This window comes from Mus caroli, unplaced genomic scaffold, assembly GCF_978045245.1.
Source record: "Mus caroli unplaced genomic scaffold, Mus_caroli_1 scaffold_1, whole genome shotgun sequence".
NCBI lineage: Eukaryota > Metazoa > Chordata > Mammalia > Rodentia > Muridae > Mus > Mus caroli.
This window is the reverse complement of record NW_028227256.1, coordinates 60,539,861-60,563,551: the sequence shown is the minus strand read 5'-3', so window position 1 is coordinate 60,563,551 and position 23,691 is coordinate 60,539,861. Positions and strand designations below refer to the sequence as shown.

Genomic DNA, 23,691 nt, shown 5'->3' with positions numbered 1-23,691 from the left:
ATATTCAACTATGTGAAAAGAAGACCTTGTTGGCTGGTACCAAGATCTGTAATTCCCAAAAGTCATTTCAAGTTCCTAGACAATTGTTCTAGAATCAATAATTTTTTAATACAGAAAGCTTTCAAAACTTTAGCTTGCATACATCTACTTCAAGTCCTTGTTCAAGGCCCATTGCCTATGCCTGCCCCTGAAGTGTGTTGACAGCATGCTATAGCCATGTTAGAATGCGAATTTGTAACAAGCCCCAGGTGATGCAGATGCTGCTGAGCCAGAAGCCACACTCTGAGGACCACTGCTTTGCACCATCAATAACCAGCTTTAGCAGACAAATTTGGCTGCTTACAATAGACTGAACATTGCATGTGTAAGACCTTCTAAGGCTTCATTGAACTGCATTTACCAACATGAACACATACATGGGATGATCTAGTCTGTGGTCTTACGTTTCGATAGCTGTGAAGACTGATCACCAGTCTCATCAGACAAGCAATCTGTCCTGAGACAACAAAAAGCTGTACTGTGAAACTTCTACACGTCTTTCATTGACATTTGCAGATAAAATAGCATAGTGTCTCTCTTAATTGTCTCACTTACAAGATGAGGCTCTAGGAGCCCTTCGATTCTCTCTAGGGGTGTGGGATTTGCTCAATGACATAAACATTATCCACTCTACTTCATGTTTTCTTTGCAGGTACTCTTAATAGAGTTGAGAATTCTGTCTATAGAACAGCCTTCAAATTACGATCTGTGCAAACTCTTTGCCAATGTAAGTACAAGTTCTTTGTAACACTCGAGACAATCTGTCCCTAATGTGTGATGTTCAGTTCATAAAGAGAAGCAAAACCTGCCCCACACAGGTAACTTCCTGGATCAGGAAAGCGGGACCTGTGCATTGAACCCATTGGTAACATACAGGAGATGGGGGTGGGGAAGAGACCATTGTGAGCAGCCCACCCATATGTTGCTTCACTGATAGCAATAGGAAATGTAGGCAAGGATTTTTGAAAGCAAAAAGCCCCAAACTCCAAGATAAAGTATCCCAGGAGCTCCAGGTAGCAAGATCCAGAGACTATCATTATTCGGAATCTTGTGAGATTAATGGACCACGCCTTTATCTGCATGACTGTAATTTAGAACTCTCACAAGACAAGAACCCCCTGCATTCCAGATGCCAGGCTCAGACAATAGAAGCTTGTGATCAATGACAAAAACAAAAAAAGTTTACAGCTGCTGCCACCTGTGGCCAGGTTTTACTGAAGGGGCATTCATGAAACCTGCTCCCCTGTGCCATAGACTCTCCCTTCAAAGCAATATCAGAAAACAAATAAAAAATTTTATTATGCTGGGTGGATTCCTTATCTGTGAGGGTGATTTATGAAGTAGTGAGATGCTCTGGGTTTTATCATTTCACAGGCTGAAGCATTTTAAATGCCAGCAGCTCTCTGGACTCTTGACATCCCCACCTCTTCGGTGGTAGTGGGAGTGTTTATTAAGCTTGTCTGTCACCCTCTGTTGGCAAGATCTATAGAGCTAGCTAGATTTCATTCTTCTCTCTATTCCTTGCCTTGTAAACTTTTTACATGATGGCTATACATGTGTGTGCCTGTGAGAAACCAGTCAGTGTTTTTGTAAACAGCCCTGGTTTTATGAAGTACCATCTCAAGATAATAATATTGATGGAACCAAGATTTTTAAAAAGTGATATTGCTGAAGAAGAGTGAGACCCACATGGTCTGGCAATTCAGCCACAGATTTTAGGATGCCATTTAAGATTTATTTTTTACTATGAGAACTGCAAACACACCATTTCAATACACCGTGTTCCTTCTGAAGCTAAGCTGTAGTCAGGAAAGCTGTATTCAGATAGAAAAGGCCAGTGTTTAGTCCTCCCAGGGCACAGTGCAAAAAGATCCTCTGCCATTTCATCACTACAGTGTTTCAACTTCTTAGAAGGTTTATCCTTAAGGTGTCCATCTCTTTTTAACTTCAGTCTGTAAGATCCACGCTCCACCCCTAGCAATTGTCCTACTAATAGTGTTTTCATGCCTTAATGACATATGGTTTCAAAAAATTCTAGGTGGGCATATTTAACTCCCTTTAAGAAAAATCCACTGTAAAACAAACAAACAACAACAATCTCACTTAAGCACTGGAAGATATTTGCTGCATTTGAAGCCACTTTCTCTCATCAGAAAGTAGGTCTCCATCCTTTGTTTGTTCCCTGCAGTGGACTTGATGGACAGCTTCCTGATTCAGCAGGTTCTATGGCGTGGACGTTCTGGTGAGAGCACAGAGACCTCCATTTCTGTGCAGCAGCTTTTTCAGGAGCTCCGGGAGCTGTTTCAGCGCACTGGGATGGGAAATGCAGCCCAAGTGCACCCAAGAGCACCAGAGCTCACCCTGAGTCTTCTCATGGCCATGTTTGACAGGTGAAGATGTGGGGATAACCCTGTGGCCTCAACAGCAAGATCTCCGGCCACTGGCTATTCAGTTCTGTCTAATGTTCACTTGAGATCTGCTGTGTAACACGTTCTCCCTACTTGTCGGCTTGATTATTTGTCAGTAACCGACTCATTACCCACTCAATAAGGAAATAAAGCAGTGTTCCTACGTGTTAATCGTACAAAGGATGCATAGAAAGATAGAAGCAGGGAATCTCTCCCCCGCCCCCATACAAACTCATTCCCATTTGAGCAGAATCCCCCCACCTTTTAGAAGGGTAAGGTGTCTTTATACTACACTTTGCTCTTCATTATCTGGTAGTATATTTGTGTTCATTTCTTTCTTATCAAGTTTTGGCTTACTTGGCTGTTTAGCTGGAGTGGAATTGAATATCTAGCACCTAGACAACTAACAGCTGATATTTCAGAGGTCATGCTCTGGAGACAGTGGCTTTGTGAGTCTGTGTGTACAGTGTGTGTTTTCCTAAGCTGGGATTTTTTTTTCTGCTGGTTCTGCTGGTTCTCAGTTGGTTTGACGAGAAGGAAGAGGAGGAAGAGGAAATGATGATGGTGGTGGTGATGGTTTTGTTGTTGTTGTTGTTGATGATGATGACTTAAGCTTACCTCCCAGAGGCAAGCACAATATAAATCATCGCCAAATTCCTTATGTTTGTTTTCCCTCCTGATTTGCCACTTACTCCTAACTTCACAAATAGTAGATAAGTATATTATTGAGTAATTTTGTCATGATTTCAGTCCCTTTAAACATTAGACCTTGGAGTATCTTTTCAGATACTTGGTGTGCTTATCTCTAATACCCCTCATACCTTTGATAAATTGTCTGTCCAGGGTAGAAAGTTACACAACTTGTGGGCAGGGTGCAGTCAGGCTGAAGGCTAGAGCCCACAGGTAGTTCTGGAAGGGCACATGCTTTTTTCTTTTGACCTCATCTTTGCTGTGTGGAATGCAGGTAGGTGACTCCTAAGGGATTAAGACTGTCTACTCCACCAGGATAGGCCACATCTGCACACCCAGACCTGACTCAGTGCTTATCACAAAGAAGCACACAATAAATAGTTACTGAATTATGAATGGATAAATGAATGAATGAGACAATCACTTTCCTTTGGTGCCCTGTTCTGCCAAGTTCTAAATATATGAAGACTATAAGAAGCTAGCAACATTAGCATCATACAGGAAATACCCATTTATATTTACAGTTCTTATAAACCATTTATATAAATAACCCTGCCCTTTCTGCCCTTGTCTGTGATTTGTGATTCATGGCCCCACAGAACAGGATCAGGTATTCTTAAACTTCAACCTGTGGCTGCTGCGCTGGTTGCCCTCTCAGGGGACAGCCCTCTTACAAAGTACAGAGGTAACATGTGTAGACCTTAAGTGTGTTCTGAAGCATGGTGACTCCCCAGCCCCCAGTATGTCATCCTGTCTGCTAGCGTCTGAATCCCTGTCATAATGAACTGCTCTGTAGCATGCCTCAGCATGACCAGTTTGTTTTGTTTGTTTGTTTGTTTGTTTTGACAATTTATTTTTATTTTATGAGTGTTTTGCCTGTGTGCATGTCTGTGTACCACATGAGTGCAGTGCCTGCAGTAGCTAGAGAATGGAAGTCAGATGCCCTCGGACTGCAGTTACAGTTGGTTATCAGCCTTCTTGTGGGTAGTGGAAACCAAACCCAAGTCCTCTGGAAAAGCAGCTAGTGCTCTTAACTGTTGGGCCAATTTTCCAGTCCTTGTTTTGTTTATATTTTCTTTTTAAAAAAATGTTTGCAGGATTCTCTCTAAAAATCTACGCTTTCTAGTTTTGCATTACTTAGCTACTATTGACATTTATGATTTTAGAGATTGTCAAGAAAGCATTAATTACTATTTTTTTAAAAATAGAAATCCTCAGTTTGCTATTCCCCATTCTTTACCCCAGAGGTCTGGAATTACCAGAGGGTAAGATGCAAATGGGTCATTAGTTATTGGTGGCCAGCACTAGACAGCCTTCACAGCAACAAGCAAACAATGAGAATATAAGTCCACTGTTCTTTATACTCACAGAGAAGCTGTCTCAAAGCATGTACTCTTCAAGGACACAAGGACTCAATGAAAGATTTCTTCTCTCTTTATGTGCCTAGCTTTTTTCCAGCTCTATGCGGAAAAGAACAGGAGAGGCGATGATTCCCAAGCCCGCATGACCCGAAGAGTTTTGAGAGCCTTACTAACAGATCTACAGCAGGTAAATCGACGTACTTAGGAAATCTCAGTGGGTGTCAGTCATACCAACCTATTATTATTGCTGTTGCTGCTGTTGCTGTTCTTGCAGTGTTGACTCATCTTTTGGGAGCCCAATGCCAACCCTGTCTACTTCTTTCTCTGAACTGAGCCAATGACCTCTCCAAAATGTGTGAGCTACCTTTCTGGTACAGGAGACCTGAGCCAGTCAAATTGAGAAGCAGAGATTTTTTTTAAGTTATTTACATAATATATTTCCTTATGGCTTTTTATTAGATATTTTCTTTATATACATTTCAAATTTCAAATGCTATCCCGAAAGTTCCCTATACCCCCCCCCCGCCCTGCTCTCCTACCCACCAACTCCCACTTCTTGGCCCTGGCGTTACCCTGTACTGGGGCATATAAAATTTGCAAGACCTAGGGGCCTCTCTTCCCAATGATGGCCGACTAGGCCATCTTCTGCTACATATACAGCCAGAGACATAAGCTCTGGGGGTACTGGTTAGTTCATATTGTTATTCCACCTATAGGGTTTCAGACCCCTTCAGCTTCTTGGGTACTTTCTCTAGCTCCTCCATTGGGGACCCTGTGTTCAATCCAATAGCTGACTGTGAGCATCCACTTCTGTGTTTGCCAGGCACCGGCATAGCCTCACAAGAGACAGCTATATCAGGGTCCTTTCAGCAAAATCTTGCTGGCATATGCAATAGTGTCTGGGTTTGGTGGCTGATTATGGGATGGATCCCCAGGTGGGGTAGACTCTAGATGGCCCATCCTTTCGTCTTAGCTCCAAACTTTGTCTCTGTAACTCCCTCCATGGATATTTTATTTTCTATTCTAGGGAGGAATGAAGTATCTACACTTTGGTCTTCCTTCTTCTTGATTTTCTTGTGTTTTGCAAATTGTATCTTGGATATTCTAAGTTTCTGGGCTAATATCCACTTATCAGTGAGTGCATATCAAGTGACTTCTTTTGTGATTGGGTTACCTCACACAAGATGATATCCTCCAGATACATCCATTTGCCCAAGAATTTCATAAATTCATCATTTTTAATAGCTGAGTAGTACTCCATTGTGTAAATGTACCACATTTTCTGTATCCATTCCTCTGTTGAGGGACATCTGGCTTCTTTCCAGCTTCTGGCTATTATAAATAGGGCTGCTATGAACATAGTGGAGCATGTGTCCTTTTTACCGGTTGGAATATCTTCTGGATATATGCCCAGGAGAGGTATTGCTGGATCCTCCGGTAGTACTATGTCCAATTTTCTGAGGAACCGCCAGACTGATTTCCAGAGTGGTTGTACAAGCTTGCAATCCCACCAACAATAGAGGAGTGTTCCTCTTTCTCCACATCCTCACCAGCATCTGCTGTCACCTGAATTTTTTATCTTAGCCATTCTTACTGGTGTGAGGTGAAATCTCGAGGTTGTTTTGATTTGCATTTCCCTAATGATTAAGGATGTTGAACATTTTTTCAGGTGGAGAAGCAGATATTTTATCTTGGGTCACTGCTTTGGAAATTTCAGCCTGTGGCCAGTTGTCCCAGTTGTTTTTGGACTGGGGCAGGTTGAAAGCATCATAGTGAGAGCGTATGGTAAAGGAAGCTGCTCATCCCATGGTGGCCAAGAGAAAGCAAAAGACTAGAGTCTAATAGTGTCCTTCAAGGGCTTATCCCTAGGGAAGCCCCACTCTTAACACTTCATCTATTTGCTGATGCCACCAAGCTGCAGCCAGGCCTTTATTACATGCCTTTGGGGATACTTAAGATCCAACCATAACACACTCCCATTTCCAAAGTTCCTCATTGTCCATTCCCATCTACAGCAGAGGCCAATATTCCTTAGCCTCACAAGCAAAGCTAAGTAGTTTGGCCTAATCTTTCTCGCTAAAAACAACAAATTTCTGACTCTCATACAAAATGTTTGCTATTCGTTAATTAGAAAAAGTTAATTTTAAGATGTCATAACTAACCGTTAGCCTACTTAATTGTGACCACTATGTAGTGTTGTATGAATAAAGCATCTTTCATTTATTAAAGGCAAAAATGTAGGTGCTGGAGATCTGAACTCAACTCCTCATGCTTGCCTGTCAACGACTTGGCCGGCTGAGCCGTCTCCTTGGCCATTTTTCTGTTTATGGGCTCCCCATGTCTTTCTCTCCCATTTTAAGTGAGAGCTACATCTTTGTTCTCCTGATGCTGTCCCATAATCCCAGCATCCTTTTCTCTTTCTTCTCAATGGAGCAGTATGCTTTCTCATCCTTGTCTTGAGTCCACGCTTCCATCTCTCTTCTTCTGTTGTTGCTGCTCTGGACTGTGGCTTTTCTTTTGCTCCTTGAACTTTTCTGGTCTGATATATACGTTAATTTTTTAATTTCTCTTGGCTTCTCTGGGGAGTTTCTGAATTGCTTATATCCATTCCCCTGCTGTTTGGGGATCTTCTTCTTGATCCTTATGATCCTGTGTTGATGTCTGTACATTGAAGAAGTGGGTAGCTGTCTTAGTTATGTTCTTTATTGCTCTGACGAAACACCATGACCAAGGCAACTTATAAAGAAAGCATTTAAAGTTGAGGGCTCATGGTCCCAGAGAGTTAGAGTTCACAGCCATCATGGCAGGTATTGTGGCAACAGAAGTGCTGGGGCAGTACCTTGAGGACTACTAACACAAGAGTAGTTTGAGGAGAATACCAGCTTTGGGTGTTGACAGTGAAGGACCTTCTTCCTTGTTGTCCTAATAAAATTAGTTATTCACTTGTAGTTTACAAGACTAAAGTATTTAGTCTGCTGGGACTTTGAGTCTATTTAAACATTTTTATTTTCAAAAGGCCAGAAATAGGTATTAAAATTAGGAAAACAGAGAAAGAAATAATGGAGTGTAATTGGCCAGTAATAATGAATGGGGGTTCTGTGGGTTGCCTACCAGTTCATGTGAGGATGAATAGATCAGCAACCAGGATTCAGTATAGGGACTGGGTGAGTGGATGGGATGTAAGACTGCGTTGTTTTGAGATGGGGAGGAAATGGAAGGAAAGGCAAGGTGAGAATTGAGAGGAACAAGCTACCACACCTTCTAGTTTGTTGGGGAGAGATGGAAGATAGTGTAGGCAATAGGAAATATTACTCAGGTTTAATGTGGGTGGGGTTGAATAGGCTGCCTGGAGTGTAACGGTCAGGGTCTCCTAAGCAATCAGGGGGAAATAAGATTAAGATTATGGGGATAAAGGAATAAAAATAAGAGGCCTATGATACCTTTGATAGTGTAGTAGGGGTGAAATGGAATTTTTTATTTGCATCAGAATCTAATCCATATTACATCTGATCCATAAACATGACTTAGAGACAGAGAGAGCTAACTGAGAATGGTATGGGCTTTTGAAACCTCAAATCCCACCCACCTCCTATTGACACGCCTCTTCCAGCAAGGACACACCTTCTAATTCTTCCTAAACAGTTCCACCAACTGAAAACTAAGTATTCAAACATGAGTTTATAGGGGTCATTCTCATTCAAACCACCAGTGGCTGTTCCAATCTTGGAAGTCTAGCTTTGTCTGGGAATATCCACTAACAGTAAACCTGTGTAGAATATCTAGGCAGACTTGTTGTTATGGTCCTTAAGTCTATGAATTCCATAGCCATTGTGTTGCTGGGAGGTGTCTTAAGCCTAGGACCATTACAGCCAGCACAAATGTAAATTGAAATTCCAGCCTTACCTTCTAAGGACTGCCTATGACTGAGAGTTAGTTACTCAAACCCTAAGGTTACTATCTCCAGCCAGAAATAATACAGACTGGAATGGGAGTCCATCTCACAGGGCCTAGAGCCTCTCAACTATAGCAGATTTTGTCCATAGGCACTCTCTTAGTGTCGGGGCCTCTGAGGCTGCCTAGTGCTGGGTCTTACTGTGACCAGTTCAGTCCTGTAGACCAATAGAAATGTCTACATCTACCTCCTTCTCTTACCCCAACCAAATGCTAGCTAGATACTGCTCTACCACAGATTAGTGGAAGAGTAACACTGGCTGTATAAAGCTGCCACCCTGCCTTCTTTAGTGGGTGAGGGGAGTGGTATATGCACATGTATATGTGCCATTGAGTGTGTACATAGAGAAGACTGGGGAGGACATCAAGTGAGAGTTTGATTATAAGAGTTTGGGTACCTTACCAATAGCTACGCCACACACACACACACACACACACACACACACACACACACACAAAGTCTCTTTCTCTTCCATCAATCATTAATTGCATTTACACCCTCCAAGAGGAGCAGAGCCCCATGACAGGGTACTGACAGACTCGATTTTGTCTAGCCTTTGTGCAGGAGACCAGAGCTGCTCTGAGTTTGAAGACAACAGCCACATAATGTCCAGAAATCAGTATTCTGTCTTTCTCCCCATTCCCTCCAGCTCTTATGTTCTTTCTGATGCTCCCTGAGCCTTGAGGAGGAGGTAATAAAGATGTCCCCTTTATGGCCAGGCACTCAACAGCCATTTGTTTTCTGCACTTTGACCAGCTATGGGTCTCTGCAGTGACTGCCAACCATTGCAAACAGAAGCTTGTCTGCCTGGAGTTGACAGCAGGTTTTAAATTTTTTAGTAAGGTTAAAATGTTGCTGGCAGTGAGTGTTGGGGGCAGGGGTCTCAGGAGCAATAGAGAGGCATAAATGTTCTCACCCCCGAGACAAGATTCAGCTCTGAGACAAAGGAATTAGAAAATAGTTTTAATTGGGAAACAATAGCACAGACTTCAGGGGCAAGATGTGGACAGAGTCATGTCTTATGGAAAAGCTCAATAAGACAGAAATAATTCATCAACTACAGTGGATAAGGGGAAGAATTTCCAGGATTAGTCTGTGTGTTCCCAACATAGAGTCTACTCCTTTTCTGTTCCTGTGTGGAGTGTTCAAATGTGCCATAACATCAGATACATAGTGGGAAATGGCAATTATGAAAACCTAATTGTACAGAAATGTTAAAACGAGCAAAGAACACTTAGCATACATCTTGACATTGGTCCTAACTGGTTTTACAAACATCCTGGCTTTTTTGTTTGTTTGTTTTCTTTTTTCTCTTGCTACTGGACTCTAAAGTTCATATTGCTTACTATTTTAAAAGAGAGAGACAGAGAAACCGGGAAAGAGATAGAGGTAGAGAGACAAGGAAAGACAGAGAGATTGTTATAAAAAAAAAAAACAGATTCAAAGCCAGCTTTGAGGAAAGCTGAGGAGATTCTCTGACTCAAATCTGCCTCATTGGTTTAGTGTGGTTTTATGGAGGACAGAGAGAATATCCAGAGAGGCAGTAGGCAGAGGTCCATGCTCTGGGCAGGGTCTTCATCATTCAGATATATGCCTGCTTCCCTTGTCTCTGCTGGGAATCACACAATGAATTTGGCTATCTTGCAGCTAGTGAATGAGAACCTCTAAAGTCTTCTTTTCAGAAGAAAGAAAAAAAGAAAGAAAGAAAGAAAGAAAGAAAGAAAGAAAGAAAGAAAGAAGGGAGGGAGGGAGGGAGGGAGGGAGGGAGGGAGGGAGGGAGGGAGGGAGGGAAGGAAGGAAGGAAGGAAGGAAGGAAGGAAGGAAGGAAGGAAGGAAGGAAGGAAGGAAGGAAGGAAGGAAGGAAGAAGGAAGGAAGATAGAGTGTGCTGGTGAGCTCTTTATCAACATGACACAACTGGGTTCGTTAGAGAGAACATTGAGGAAATGTCTCCATCTGGTGGTGCATCTGTAGGGCTTCTTCTTAATTAACGATTAATATGAAAGGGCCCTGCCCACTGTAGATGCCACCACACATGGGCACATGGTTCTGGATTGTATAAGAAAGCAGGCAGATCAAGCCATGGGAAACAATCTAGTAAGCAGTGGTCCTTTATGGTTCCCACCTCTGTTTCTGTCTGAGCTCCTGCCCTGACTTCCCTCAACAGAAGACGGTGAACAGGGACCTGTAAGCCAAATAAACCTGCCCTTCACAAGATGTCTTTGAGTGTGGTGCTTCTCACAGCAGAAGGAAAGCAAACTACTATTATACGGGGCAGTTTTCATGACGTCCTGATTTAATGCAGTTCTGCCTAATCATCAGCTTCTAGCTGCTATGCGATTTGCTTTGCTCTCTGCTAGACAACATGACTCAAAATACACCAGGTGAAGGTATTAATACTTTAATGCCCTTCCTGTGCTTGCAACAGCACATAGATCCTACTGCAGCTTTTCTGCTATCTGAGGCATGTCTCAGGCAACCACCATTGCAGACGTTCATCCTTAACAACGTCATGTCTCAGAAGGCAAGCAAGTAGAAAGCCAGAAGAGGCTTAATCTGCTCATCCACTTGTTCCACCAGACTGATAACAGTAGCCAGTTTCAAAGTGGATTTGATAAAAGGAACTGGGTAGCGGGGCATTTTCTCTCTCCTCTAGAAGTCTTTGTGACTTTCCGACTGCCACTCATGGCTTCAAGTTAGCTCTAGTCTCAAAGGATTTTAAAAATCCACTGGTTTCAAATTCAATCAAGGTCGATGAGCTGCTGAGCTGCTGGCTCCCACTGCCCTCCCTCCTCTGACCATGCAGTGCCCGGCTTCTGAGAGGGCCAGTGGGAAGCAGCTTTGTGATTTGCATAGCAAATTATCATCCCATTGGCTTCCATTATGGGATCCAAGACAGATTCCAATAGAAAATTCCAGTCCTTGCAATGTGATTCAAATCATCCCTTAGGAATGCTAATTATCGTTCAGAATGCCATCGTGCCTGTGCCAGTGTGCCACCTAGTTACATTTAATTCTTCTCCATAGAACACCTGCAAGAAATTAGCCAAATAGGTAATTCATCCACAGAAAAAGATCTTTATGTAGATATTTAAAGGGGAAACATCAGGTTAAATTCCACTACAGTAGGAATCCCAACTACAGTGTCAGGGTCACAAGCTGATAATCTCAGTCTTTGAGCACTCATGTTTTACATATGAATTGAGACTCTCTGTTTCATTAGGGGTAAGGACACCAGAGTAAGAAGAATGTTGGGTCAGCAATGCTCTTAATGAGTGGCCCAGTTCGTTCATCAGAACTCAGAGGGCAAAAGATGGGAAATGAGTCCACTGCTGCTGCTGCTGCTGCTGCTGCTGTTGTGATTTTTGACTAAATAACATTGGGAGTAGTTGCTTATGCTCTACTGCTGACAGGGTTATTAACAATTTAAAATACAAGCCATCTTGTTAGTAGTAGGCAAATGTTTGTTGACTTTTGTCTGGCTAATTGTCAGCAAAGTGGTTCTAAGTGCCACTTTCCTGATTAGAAGGATGTTTATCTGAGTTGATGGACTCCACAGGGGGTCTCTGCAATTACTTCTGAGATTGCAGGCAGTGTGTCTGGCAGCCTGTGCTGGGCAAGACGTCAGATGTGAAACTGGGACTCCTGTCCAAATGGGAATAAATGAAGGTGACGGGTGCACACAGATGTGTGCACAGAAACCAGAGCCAAATGCATCGCCATCTTGGAAATCACAAGAGGTTCCTAGTCCCTTAGTTAATACCCCTGTGGTGACTGTGGTTGACCAGAAGAAAGAGCACGGACAATCGAGCTACTGGATTATCTACAAAATCATGAAAAATCAATAAATAGAATCTAACAAATTTTGTCCCCTTCACGAAGAGGGAGAATGTCTAGAGAGATACCCCAATTTCACAATAAACTTGCTTTTTTTTTTAATCTTGAGAAAAATGCTATCTCTCAGTGATTCCTTGACCTATTTAGTTTATTAAAAAAACATTTAATTAACAAAAATTATATGTATGAAAGATATTAAGTGCAGTTTTGTGTGCATGTGCCTATGGTTCCGGGGACTCTCGAGATGGGGAGGTAGGACGATTATTTGAGCTCAGGAATTTGAGGCCAGACTGCATGATACTATTTCAAAAGAAGAAATACAGGAAGGAAAGAAAAACAAAGGAAAGGAAAGGAAAGGAAAGGAAAGGAAAGGAAAGGAAAGGAAAGGAGGGAGGGAGCAAGGGAACAAGAGAGGAAAGTCTGTTACAGCATTGTGTATCACAGGCATACCCAAGACTGTGTGATGCTCACCACCATCCAGTCACTTACACACCCATCACACCCACAGTCACTGTCTGTTGTTAGGGTCCAAGAATCACTGAAGGAAGACCCCAGACTCAAATAGCATTCAAAGGCAAAGTGCATTTATTCTGTAGAAATTGCCAGCATTTGTCAAAATGGTGACCCCCAGACAAAGGTGTGCAAAGTAGAAATAGAAAAGTAGGGAAATTTTAGCTAGGGTTGGGTAACCTAAACCTTCATTGGTAGGTGGTGGGGAAGTTACATATGTCTGTTTCTGGTTGGCTGCTATGTTAGTTTTACTATATTTGGTGAGACTTTGAGGAAATTTCAGAGTCCAACTCCGCTCCTAGCTGATAGCCATCAATGATTAGCAACCAGCCTTCAGTCGTTCCTGCTGAGGAGTCCAGTCTGCTTCCCTGGGAACCCAAAAGTTCTCCATTCCCAAGGATTGTATGTTTTAGGGCGCCTGTCGGTGTCCGAGCACAATTGGAAGATGAGGAGACCCAAAACCTGGCCTCATGTCAAATATCAAAAAGGCGCAAGATGACATCACTAACATATTACTGTGCTGTGTGTTAGATCCTCAGAACCCATCCATCATAAATTTTAAGTTATACTATTTGGGCAACATCTCCCTAATTTTCCCACTCCAGTCCCATCTCAAAGAAGTCACATTCCACTCTCTGTTTCTATAAATTTAGCTGTTTTATATTTCTCTATGTACGCGAATTTATGCAGTATTTCTGTGTATGACTAATTTTAATTTTACTTAGCATATATTTCCCAGGTTCATCCATGCTATAGCAAATGACTCGACTTCCTATTTTAAAGGCTGAATAGCATTCACTAATGTCAACGAACACCTAGGTATCGTATCTTGGCTGCCATAAATAATGCGTGAACATGTAGATATCTCTTTTTGACATAGTGAGTCATTTCCTATCTCTCCTTCCTTTCAACGATGATGATTACCACCCCACTTCAAAGACTAGAGTTATGGTTTGCATATGAAGTGTGACCCAAGAGACTCCTGAATCAAAAGCTCCCAACCAGTAGATCCTATCATTGATCTGTAACTGGATCATGAAGACTCTGATCTAACCGATATCTTAATCCATGGAAGGAGACAGACCACAAACTAACCTCAAACTCTCCTCTTATGAAGTTCTTGATGTCAGATATTTTAACATAGGAACAAAACAAGTCATGGAATTGACATGTAGTCAAATGAGATGATATGAAAACAGTTGACTCGGTTTTTTCTTAAAGCCATTGTAAACTTGAAGGCAGTGTCATTATGACCTCCATCGGGTGAGGGTGGGGTGGGAAAGAAAGATTAAAATAACCTGCCTGGGATTCTAAGAAGTCAGACAATAGACCTCTTCCCTTTGCTACCTCAATGCCTTCCTCCTGTGACTCCCCCGCCCCCCTTTCCTTTTTCATCGGTCCAACTCAAAGGTTCCATTTCACAAAATTTAAACTTACTTTTTTCTTTTGAATGTGCTGGTTCTTCTGTTCTTGGATGCCCAATAATTGTTGCTTGCCTGACCTCCGTTTTTGTGAGCATCATTACTCAGGGAGCTCTAAGTCCATTTTTTCAGGGCTAACACGAGGTTGCCTTTGCAGATCCCGACTGTCGTGGGAGAGAGCTACACGTTGCGTCCCGTGGAAAGTGCTATTCACAGCTGCTTCCGAGGGGTAGGTAGCTTGGGCAGACATTTGAAGACTTTGCTTAAATTACGCATCACGCTGATTCCAGGACGACCTGAGTTTAGAGGCAGCCTTGCCACTAGCTTTCAGATGTCTTTAGACAGACACGGAAACAGAGGGAAGAAAGGGGGCCGATTCCCCCTGAATGTGTGTTTCAGCCTCCTCTTGCTTCCCAGGTGTTGAGCTCTGGAATCAAGGAAGAGAAATTTCTGTCCTGGGCACAGTCTGAGCCTCTGGTCCTCTTGTGGCTCCCAACCTGCTACCGCCTGTCAGCCGCGGAAACAGTCACTCACCCTGTGCGGTGCAGTGTCTGCAGGGCCTTCCCGATCATAGGACTGAGGTACCGTCAATATCATATTTCCCAAATGGTCACTTGGCAAATGGGCCCAGTGGTGGAGTTGCATAGCCCCAGACTCTCTCTGGGATCTTTTCTATACATCTGGAATGTGCTTGCCTTTAGAAAATTAATTCCCAGTCTGAGGCGGCATGGTTGAAGATAAATGTATTTCCGATAATTGGTGAAATATTAAGTTTTTCTCTGGTTCACACTCAGCTTTTCTTCTATAGCAGTGGTTCTTCACTTTTAGGTTGAGATCCCTTTGGGGTCGAACAACCCTTTCACAGAGGTCAAATATCAGATATCCTGCATATAAGATATTTACATTATGATTCATAACAGCAAAATTACAGTTATAAAGTAGCAACAAAAAAACATTTATCTTTGGTGGGGGGCCCGGGGAGGCGTCACAACAACATGAGGAGCTGTATTAAAGGGTTGCAGCATTAGGAAGGTTGAGAACCAAGGTGTAAAACAGGTGTCTTCTGCTCCAAATAAACCTTTTAAACTTTGGAGCTACCATAAGAATGGTTTGTTAAGTATGAAAGACACATTCGGCTAAGCAGCTCACAGGGATCATGTTTCTTAAAATGTGGTACAAGCTGTACAAAAGGCTACACCATTATCTCCAACTTCCTGAAACACTCAATTCCATGGTTAGCAGGTAGTAGAGACTGGTGGTCTAAATCCAGATTCCCTGCCTTAGCATCACAAGAACAAGGTGTGGGATTCAAAGGAGCCATCAATTTGGAACAGATCTGCTGAGACATGGACACATGTGAAAGCTAGGTTTACGGATGAGAACTTCCGACCCCTCCTTGACTTTTAACCGTCACAGTTAAAACCCCTTCCTCGGGGTGTGATGGTATACACCTTCAATCCCAGCACATGGGAGGCAGAAGGAAACTCTGGAAGCCAGCCTGGTCCACATAGTGAGTTTCAAGAAAAGCAGGGTTACACAGACTCTGTCTCAAACAAACAAGCAAGTAAATGAGGTATCATGGCTGGGCGGTAGTGGTTCATATCTCTATTCTAAGGACTAGAGAGACAGGGGCAGACCAACCTGGTCTACAGAGTGAGTTCTAAGACAGCCTGGGATACACAGAGAAACAGTGTCTGGGAAAATGGGGAAAAAAAGAAAGAAATGAGAGGGAGAGAGAGAGGGAGAGAGAGGGAGAGAGGGAGAGGAGAGAGGTTGGGATATATAGGTTTTGAAGAGAAGGAAAGAAAGAAATGAGAATCCTAGGCCAAAGATGAGCCTGAGTTGTGATTTGTGGTCAGGGGATGCAACTATGCAAGAGGTGAAACCAGACTAGCTAACAAGTCACAAGGGGCCCGGAAGGGAAGGAGGTCAGAACCCCAGGGCCTCTCATTGGCCCATTTGGTCCCTTTCTCTTCTTGTATTTCCTGATTTTCACCAGTTTAGATGTGAAACACATTTCTCATGGGCTGAAACAGGTCTTCTGAGTCCACTAGAAATCTACAAATCAAGTTTGAAGTTTGCTAGGAAGCTAGACTGAATTCACAAAGGATTTGGAGAAGGCAACGAAGTTTGACTCATAAAACCCTCTTTGCATATAATAGTTTGAAACAATGAACCAAATCAATGGGGAAACAAGCATGCAGGACTAAAAAAATCTTTATATTATAGTGAAAAATAATCTTTTTTATGATGGACGGTGTCGAAATATGGATGTAATTTATCACAGTGCATGCATTACAATAATTTAACCATTAAACTACAGAAAGTGTTCTTTATATAACCATTGTGCGTCTCAGCCAGATAGAGAATTAATTCGAAATTACATAAAGTACAATTTTTTACACTGAAATAAGTTTTTCCCCTCATAATCATTATTTTATAAGATTGAATATCATGGGATTTTTTTAATGTGACTTTTAAGCGACTTACTCAGGCCACCAAGAAAATAGCAACACGTATAATGAAATGTGTCAGAATTCTGTGTAACATGCCTTTGTCTGCTGAAAAAAAAATGAAGTTAAACTTAGAAAGATTGTCGGTGAGTTAAGGATGGCTGACTCCAGGAATGTCAGTAGCTTCTTTGAGAGAAGTCTCATAACACTTGTTTATATATATATATATATATATATATATATATATATATATATATATATATATATTACAGCCTTAGCCTTAAACTTGTGGCTTTGGCTCTCAAAACTCAAGCAACTGCTTTAGTTCCAAGGAGATTGATGAAGAAGCAACCACAGAGCAGAAGTCACCATGGTGCTCAGAAGGCACAGGAAGAATGAAAGGTCCACTCACTCCCCTACGGGAAGAAAGGGGGTCTGGGACATGGCTCAGTGGATAAAGCAAGTGTGGGGACTAAGTCCTCTTCCTCAGAAACTATGGGAAAAAACAAGTAGAAACAGAGTCAGGAGAACCCCTGGGTGTTGGTGGCAAGTCTAGACAAATGGATCAGCTCCAGATTCCGTGAGAGACCTCATCTCAGAAAATATCATGGAAGAGTTATTGGAGAAGGCATCCAACATCAGCCTATAGCCTCCGTGGTGTGGCAGGACTCAGGAGGGAGAGAGAGAAGGAGGGAGGGATGGATGGGGAAGACAAGGTATAAGGATCAAAGGTTGTCCCTACTACAAGAATTAAGTTCTAGATAGATGGGTTCTCATTTATGTTCTATAAAAAATAAGTCATAGAAGACTGAGATGAGATGGTAGAAAAAGCTTTGTTAAAATTATCAACAAACCAGTTGTATGATCCACTCAGCTGTCTTTCTTGTGACTCTGAAGGTGATTTCAGAACATGAAGGAGCACACTTCAGGGTAATTAGCATACTGTCCAGACAATTCCCTGTAACTGTCTACAGTGCTGCATAGTTCATCCAATAATCCTTATTAAAAACCCTTGCCTTTTCCATCATGTACATTGTGTAACAAAGGGGAGTGCCTTCCCACTTAAAGTGTGCTAATTTTCAAAGCTACACAAAAATTTTGCAAGGCCAAGAAGGCACCCCTTGTATGTTTGTGGGGTCTCATTCTCTACTTGAATATCACCTGTTTGCTCTCCTACCGAAAGTGGCATAAGCTGTTCTTCCATTTCAATTGGCAGATACCGTTGTCTAAAGTGCCTGGACTTTGACATCTGCGAGCTGTGTTTCTTATCTGGTCTCCACAAAATTTCCCACGAGAAGTCACACACTGTGATGGAGGAATGTGTCCAGGTAACATCTAAGGCAGGGTGGAAAAAATTCCCCTGCCCCCTTACTGTCCTTACAAGACATTTCGTTTAAAAAACGGTTCCTTCTGAGCCGAAGGAGATTGCAACCCCATAGAAAGAACAACAATATAAACTAACTGGATCCCTTGGAGCTCCCAGGGATGAAACCACCAACCAAAGAGTATACATGGATAAGTCCATGACTCTGGCTACATATGTCGGACATCAATGGGAGGAGAGGCCCTTGGTCCTGTGAAGGCTTGATGTCCCAGTGTAGAGGGATACTAGAGGAATGAGGCAGGAGTGGGTGGGTGGGTGAGCATCCTCTTAGAATCAAAGGAGAGAGAGGTGGGATGGGGGTTTGCAAAAGGGAGTCCGGGAAGGGGGACAACATTTGAAATATACATAAATAAGATAACTAATTAAAAAAAAAAACTTTTCTTCTTTCAGTTGACACTGAAGACACTGGAAAGGGCCGGCTTAACCGTCAACTTTTCTCAGTGTAACAGGGCTCTCCTGTGACAGAATAGTAATATGCTCTGTAGAAAAAAGTCATAATGACATTTGTTGTTTTTTTTTATGATTGATACATGCCATGAGATTAAACATAAATGTGCTTTGTTTACATCTCAGGTTTTTATAAATGCTTTTGGGAACAAGAAAAGGCTTAATGGGCTACAGTCTGACCATTGATCTCATGCTATCTACTAGGAAACATCTGTCAAAGTTACAAGGAGCAGGCATTAGCACCTGGAATGGATGAAGAAGAATAAGGGTGTTGATTTGCTGGAGATGACACAGCAAACCTTCTGGTTGTGGTCATTCTTTGGAAAGGCTTTAATACGACTTTCCCCGAGACCTAGATTTCAAGTATCTTTTTTCTTTCCCTTTGGAATAAAAAGAAAAAAAGAACTTAACTAGGTTTTTGCTGAAAAAGTAAAACTTCATAACTCTCGATTCTTTTAAAGAAAATCATTAGTAACCAGCAAGTGCATTTAATTCTAAGAAAAAGGAAAAATACAATGCAAAAGCATTTTGCTATTCTTAGGGGGGTGGCAGTTGGGGTGCCTGAGGAGTGAGAAAACATTATCTTTTTTAACCACTCATTTCGGGTGAATCTCTACAACGAAGTTCCTCTCAGCATCATTGTCGTGAAGGCTGCAGTTGGATTGCCTGCACCAAAGGCAGCTTCCCAGTTCTTTCCGATTCTCTCTTCAAGATCAAAGTCCATCCAGGAAAAGCAGGCGCCTGAATTTTTCCAAATACTTTTCCCCTGGAGCATACACAGCCTTGCTAAACTGCTCCAGCTTTGCCTTCCTTCATTGCCTCTGAACACCTTTCCGGCCCTGGAAGCCTGCGACTTGACGGTGTTATAGTGACACCGTGTGGTCATCTTGTTAATAGGCTTTTATTCTTAAGAACTGGAGTCCTCAAATTGAATACGGTTGTTTCCTTTCCCTGGAGCTGCTTAGGTGGGCAGGATGGGTGGATTTGGGGTCATCCACTACCTACTGAAATTGTATACAGTAGCAAACTGGGGAGGGTGTGCCTAGAGATGAATCCACAAGTCATCACCTTATTCTTAAAGGAACCCACGTCTCCAAATGTTAGCAGCCGTCGACTCAGTCTGATGTTGTCCCTTCTTACAGTTTTTAGAATCCCCATTCTCTTTAAGAAGCAGTTGTTTATTGAAGCAGTTGGGGAATTCAGCCTGGAGACTTGTGCTACATGCAGCTTTATACATGAAGGGTATGAAGAAATTCTAGGAGCAAGGAAGATTATTTTTCCCAATCATCAACAATAGAAGAAATAGTTACCAAAGCTTTGATAGTGCACCAGGTCATTACCAATGGATAAGGAAAAGTCAGGCTTGAACTGATCTGATGCTCTTTAATTTTTTTTTTTTTTTACTGGCTTGATTTTATGACCTTTATTAGTTTGTGTGCAGGTGTGCATGTGTGCCAACAGCCAACATGTGGAAGTCAGAGGACAATTTGTGGATGTCAGTTTTCTCTTTCCACCGTATAGATAGAGGGTTAAACTCAGGTGGTCAGGTTACCCAGTGAGCCATCTTGTCTACCCCTCAAGGGCACCTTTCAATATTGTTCATTTCCACAGATGTCAGCAACAGAGAATACAAAACTCCTCTTCAGGAGCCTCAGAAACAACCTGCCTCAGAAACACCAGAGAGTAGGAGCTGTGGGGAGACAGTGGCTGCTGGACCAGCTGGCTTCAAGGGACTCAGCTAGCCACGGGCCAGCCAGGTGCGTGGTGTGGGTGCTGCTGACACAGCCAGCATAGATTACAGCCACAGGTTTTCTCTCTCTTAAGTTTATTTTCATTACCGTATGTTAATTATATATCGTGGGTTTATTATAGTATTTTCATACATTTATATATTTTATCATTGCTTGCCATCTTACCTTCTCTTGTCTCCTATTCGTCCTGCTACCTTCTCCTTTTCCAGAGTTCTCTTTCTACTTTCATATCTTCCTCCTTTCATGTCTCATGTTTCTTTCTTTCTCACCCCACCACCAACCTTTAACTGAATATATAAATCTCTGGGAGGCGTGGGGTCTCCAGAACCTCTCTTCCCCTGGTCACAAAATGCTGGTGGGGCCAATCTTGAGCAGGTCTCCTGTGCAGATCGTCACCGGTGGCAAGCCTGGAAGATGGTGGTCCACCCCTCCATCCCGTTCTCTTTCTTTTAGATCCTTTCTGCTTCCACTTCTGTGATATTCCCTGAACCTTGGAGGAGGAGATACACAGGCTGAGAACTCAACAGCTACTAATTCTCAGTGTTTGGATCATTTGTGAGCCCCAGCAGCAGATGTTATGCTAAGGCCTCTATGGAGGGCAAGGATGGGAATAGGGTAAAGATGCAATTACTTTTTACAGCCTTTAGGTTTATAGAGAACTGAGAGGCAACAGTGCCATGTAGTGGCCACTGAAAGTAATTGCTCTTGCAAGGCATCAGGGGCTTAGAAGATTCTGTTTGAGTAACTGCTCTGTGAGTGCTATTTGCACTTCAGCACGGGTGAAACCAGACTTATGCCATAGATGAAATTTCTCATTCTTCTGTTCGACTGCCCTACATGGTAAAGTGTCCCCTGTCATTAACCTCCAAATAATCATTACATTGTGTTCTGTTGTCTTGTCTTGCTTTGCTTTTTTTTGGTATGTATCCCAAGCTGGCCTTGAATTCACTGTGTGACGCAGGCTAGCCTCTTAACTAACCATCCATTTTATTTCACCTACACAGTGCTGAAATTACAGATGTATTCCCACCACTCCTGATGTAAACTATAATTATGTATATATAATTATGTATATGAGTTTACATATATATATATATGTAAACTCATAATATGTGTACAGATGCCCATGTGTTTTGGGGCACAACCACATGTCAATATGGAGGGCAGAGGAAAACTTCAAAGTGTTATTCTCTAGACACTGTCCAAATTTTTCCTAAAAAATGTATTTATTTATTTGCATGTGTATGGGGTTTTGTCTGCATATATGTTTATGCGCCATATGCATGCCCGGTGTTCATGTAGTCCAGAAGGGGACATTGGATCCCGTGGAACTGGTGTTGCAATGTTTGTGAGCTGCCAGGGTGCTGAGAATCGATCCCCTGTCCTCTGGAAGAACCCAGTGCTCTTAACCATGTAGCCATTTCTCCAGTGCCCCCTCCCCTTGTTTGTGATAGTTCTCTCTCAACTGGCCTGAAACTTGCCAAGTAAAGTTGCTGCCTATCCAGCCAATGAGCCCAAGAGCCTCTGTCTCTTTCCCAGTGCTGGGGTGAAGGTACATGCCCTCACACTGGGCTGTTTAAATGGGGGATTGAAATTCAGACGGAGAGCCTCTTGTTTGTAAGGCAAGCACTCTACCTACTGAGCTTTCTTCCAACCCCACAAGTCATCATTTTGATAGCTTGCTCGCATCCTTCTCAGGAGCATCATTGTGCATTAGCAAGTGTGCATTCTTAGAATCAGGGTGAAGGAAAATACAAACTGCTGGAGTTTGCCAGGAGCGGGAACAGACAGAGAAGCCTCGGCCTCATCCAGCAGCATGGGGGGCCTTTTTACTGTGACTTACTTTCTTCACCTCATTGCACAAAAGCCTGTCTTTCATCCTCTCAACATAATATTTGTGGGGACAAGATCCACAGAGGGGATTGCAAGGGCTGTACAACACTAAAGTTCATTTAAACTCTTTGTATTATATCTGATCTACTCCAGGTATAATAAATATGGCTAGACCCCCAGTAGCATTATGTAGTTTTCAGCTTGGTCCGGGTATTCAAGAACTCAGAAACTCTGACTGGTCACCAGTCTGGGAAAGGAATGTGCATGTTATAATTTCACAAATATGATCACAGGCAAAGAGTCCCCCTTGCTCCCTATTAAGTGGCAAATCAGGGATACTCATCTTCTAAGGTAATGCTTACTGCCACGTGACAGCACTGGATTGGTTTAATAATTCAGCAAGCAATCTGCATGAGAAGATGCCTCCTTCCTTTTGCTATAGATTTGCTTTACACATGACTGTGCACATCAACAATAACTTTTATTTATAAGAGCGCAATTGAAAGTGAGATGTCAGACATTACCCTTATTAAATATTTGGGGGAAGTTCTTGCAAATGTAATAAAAAACAAAATTAAAATGCCGAGGAAGAGAAGATGAAATCACTTGCCTCTGCAGCTGATAGAACCCCCTAGGAAACCAGAGGAACTTAGCAGAAAACACTAAAATTAAGGCTTTGATTGATAGTAGAACATGAAAGAAATTTGCATAAAATTGACAGCTCTTCACTCTCCTAGCAATAACCAGCTAGAAATTTCATGAAACTCTCATTTACAATCTAGCTTACTTTATAGAGAAATTATGGGCAAGCTTAACAAGAGAGTGAGAGAGAGAGAGAATAAAAATTATGCTATGTCAGTAAGTATGGAAAACAAGATCTAAACAAACAGAAAGTGGGCCAGAAAGCTGAACGGGATAACATTAACATAGACTAGAATGGCATGAGCAGGGAGTGGGTCATGGGCCTAGTTAAGAATGGTACCAGAGGTCATAGATTGGCTCGGGAATGTATTGGCCTTGTTCATGGGCAGTCCTGGGCATGAGCTAGTCTACAATGGAAAGCTTGGGTGGGGCTGAGGCTCCCACAGCTGTCCTGCATCCTTGCAAGCCTTGGCGGGGTGTATCATCACATGATCGCTGTCCTTCTACCCAAGACTCCGTGAGATTAGCTTTGTTTTCATAGAGGCCAGGCTGGCTTCTCCCCAGTTATGACAGTGAGGTTACATACTTTTTTTTAAAAACAGGTTTATTTAGCACCATATTCTCTCGTGTGAACTACCTGTCTGTGGCGCTCAAGCTACGTACTGCTTATTCTACTTTATACAAAACAGTAGCTTCTAGGCTGCTTCCTGCCCTGAGCAATTCATTTTATAATGCACGGATTTATACAGTGAAACTGAGCCACCATTCCTAATCATACACAGGTTCAGGGCTTACACATTCACCTACTTGCAAACTCTTATATGTAATCCAAAATCAATACTCAAGGTGCCACTGTAGCACTTACAGATATGTAGAGATGGAGATAAAGGTTGTCCACACATGCCTCCTCAAGTTGCTGTTGGACTGGAGGTGGGTTTTTCTGTCTTGTTCCAGCTTCGCACTGT

General features: G+C 42.4%; 1 protein-coding gene across 1 annotated transcript in view; it reads left to right on the top strand.

Annotated features, from left to right (window-relative positions):
- The window catches only part of Dytn (dystrotelin), a 68,507-nt gene that overhangs the window by 6,164 nt on the left and 38,652 nt on the right, over positions 1 to 23,691 (top strand). The window contains exons 2-9 of the mRNA XM_021173354.3: positions 692 to 766; positions 2,228 to 2,429; positions 3,737 to 3,822; positions 4,585 to 4,685; positions 14,374 to 14,445; positions 14,634 to 14,797; positions 17,886 to 17,997; positions 20,112 to 20,257. Of these exons, the coding sequence (XP_021029013.1) occupies positions 692 to 766; positions 2,228 to 2,429; positions 3,737 to 3,822; positions 4,585 to 4,685; positions 14,374 to 14,445; positions 14,634 to 14,797; positions 17,886 to 17,997; positions 20,112 to 20,257 (958 nt within the window). The remainder of the gene's footprint in view (positions 1 to 691; positions 767 to 2,227; positions 2,430 to 3,736; positions 3,823 to 4,584; positions 4,686 to 14,373; positions 14,446 to 14,633; positions 14,798 to 17,885; positions 17,998 to 20,111; positions 20,258 to 23,691) is intronic.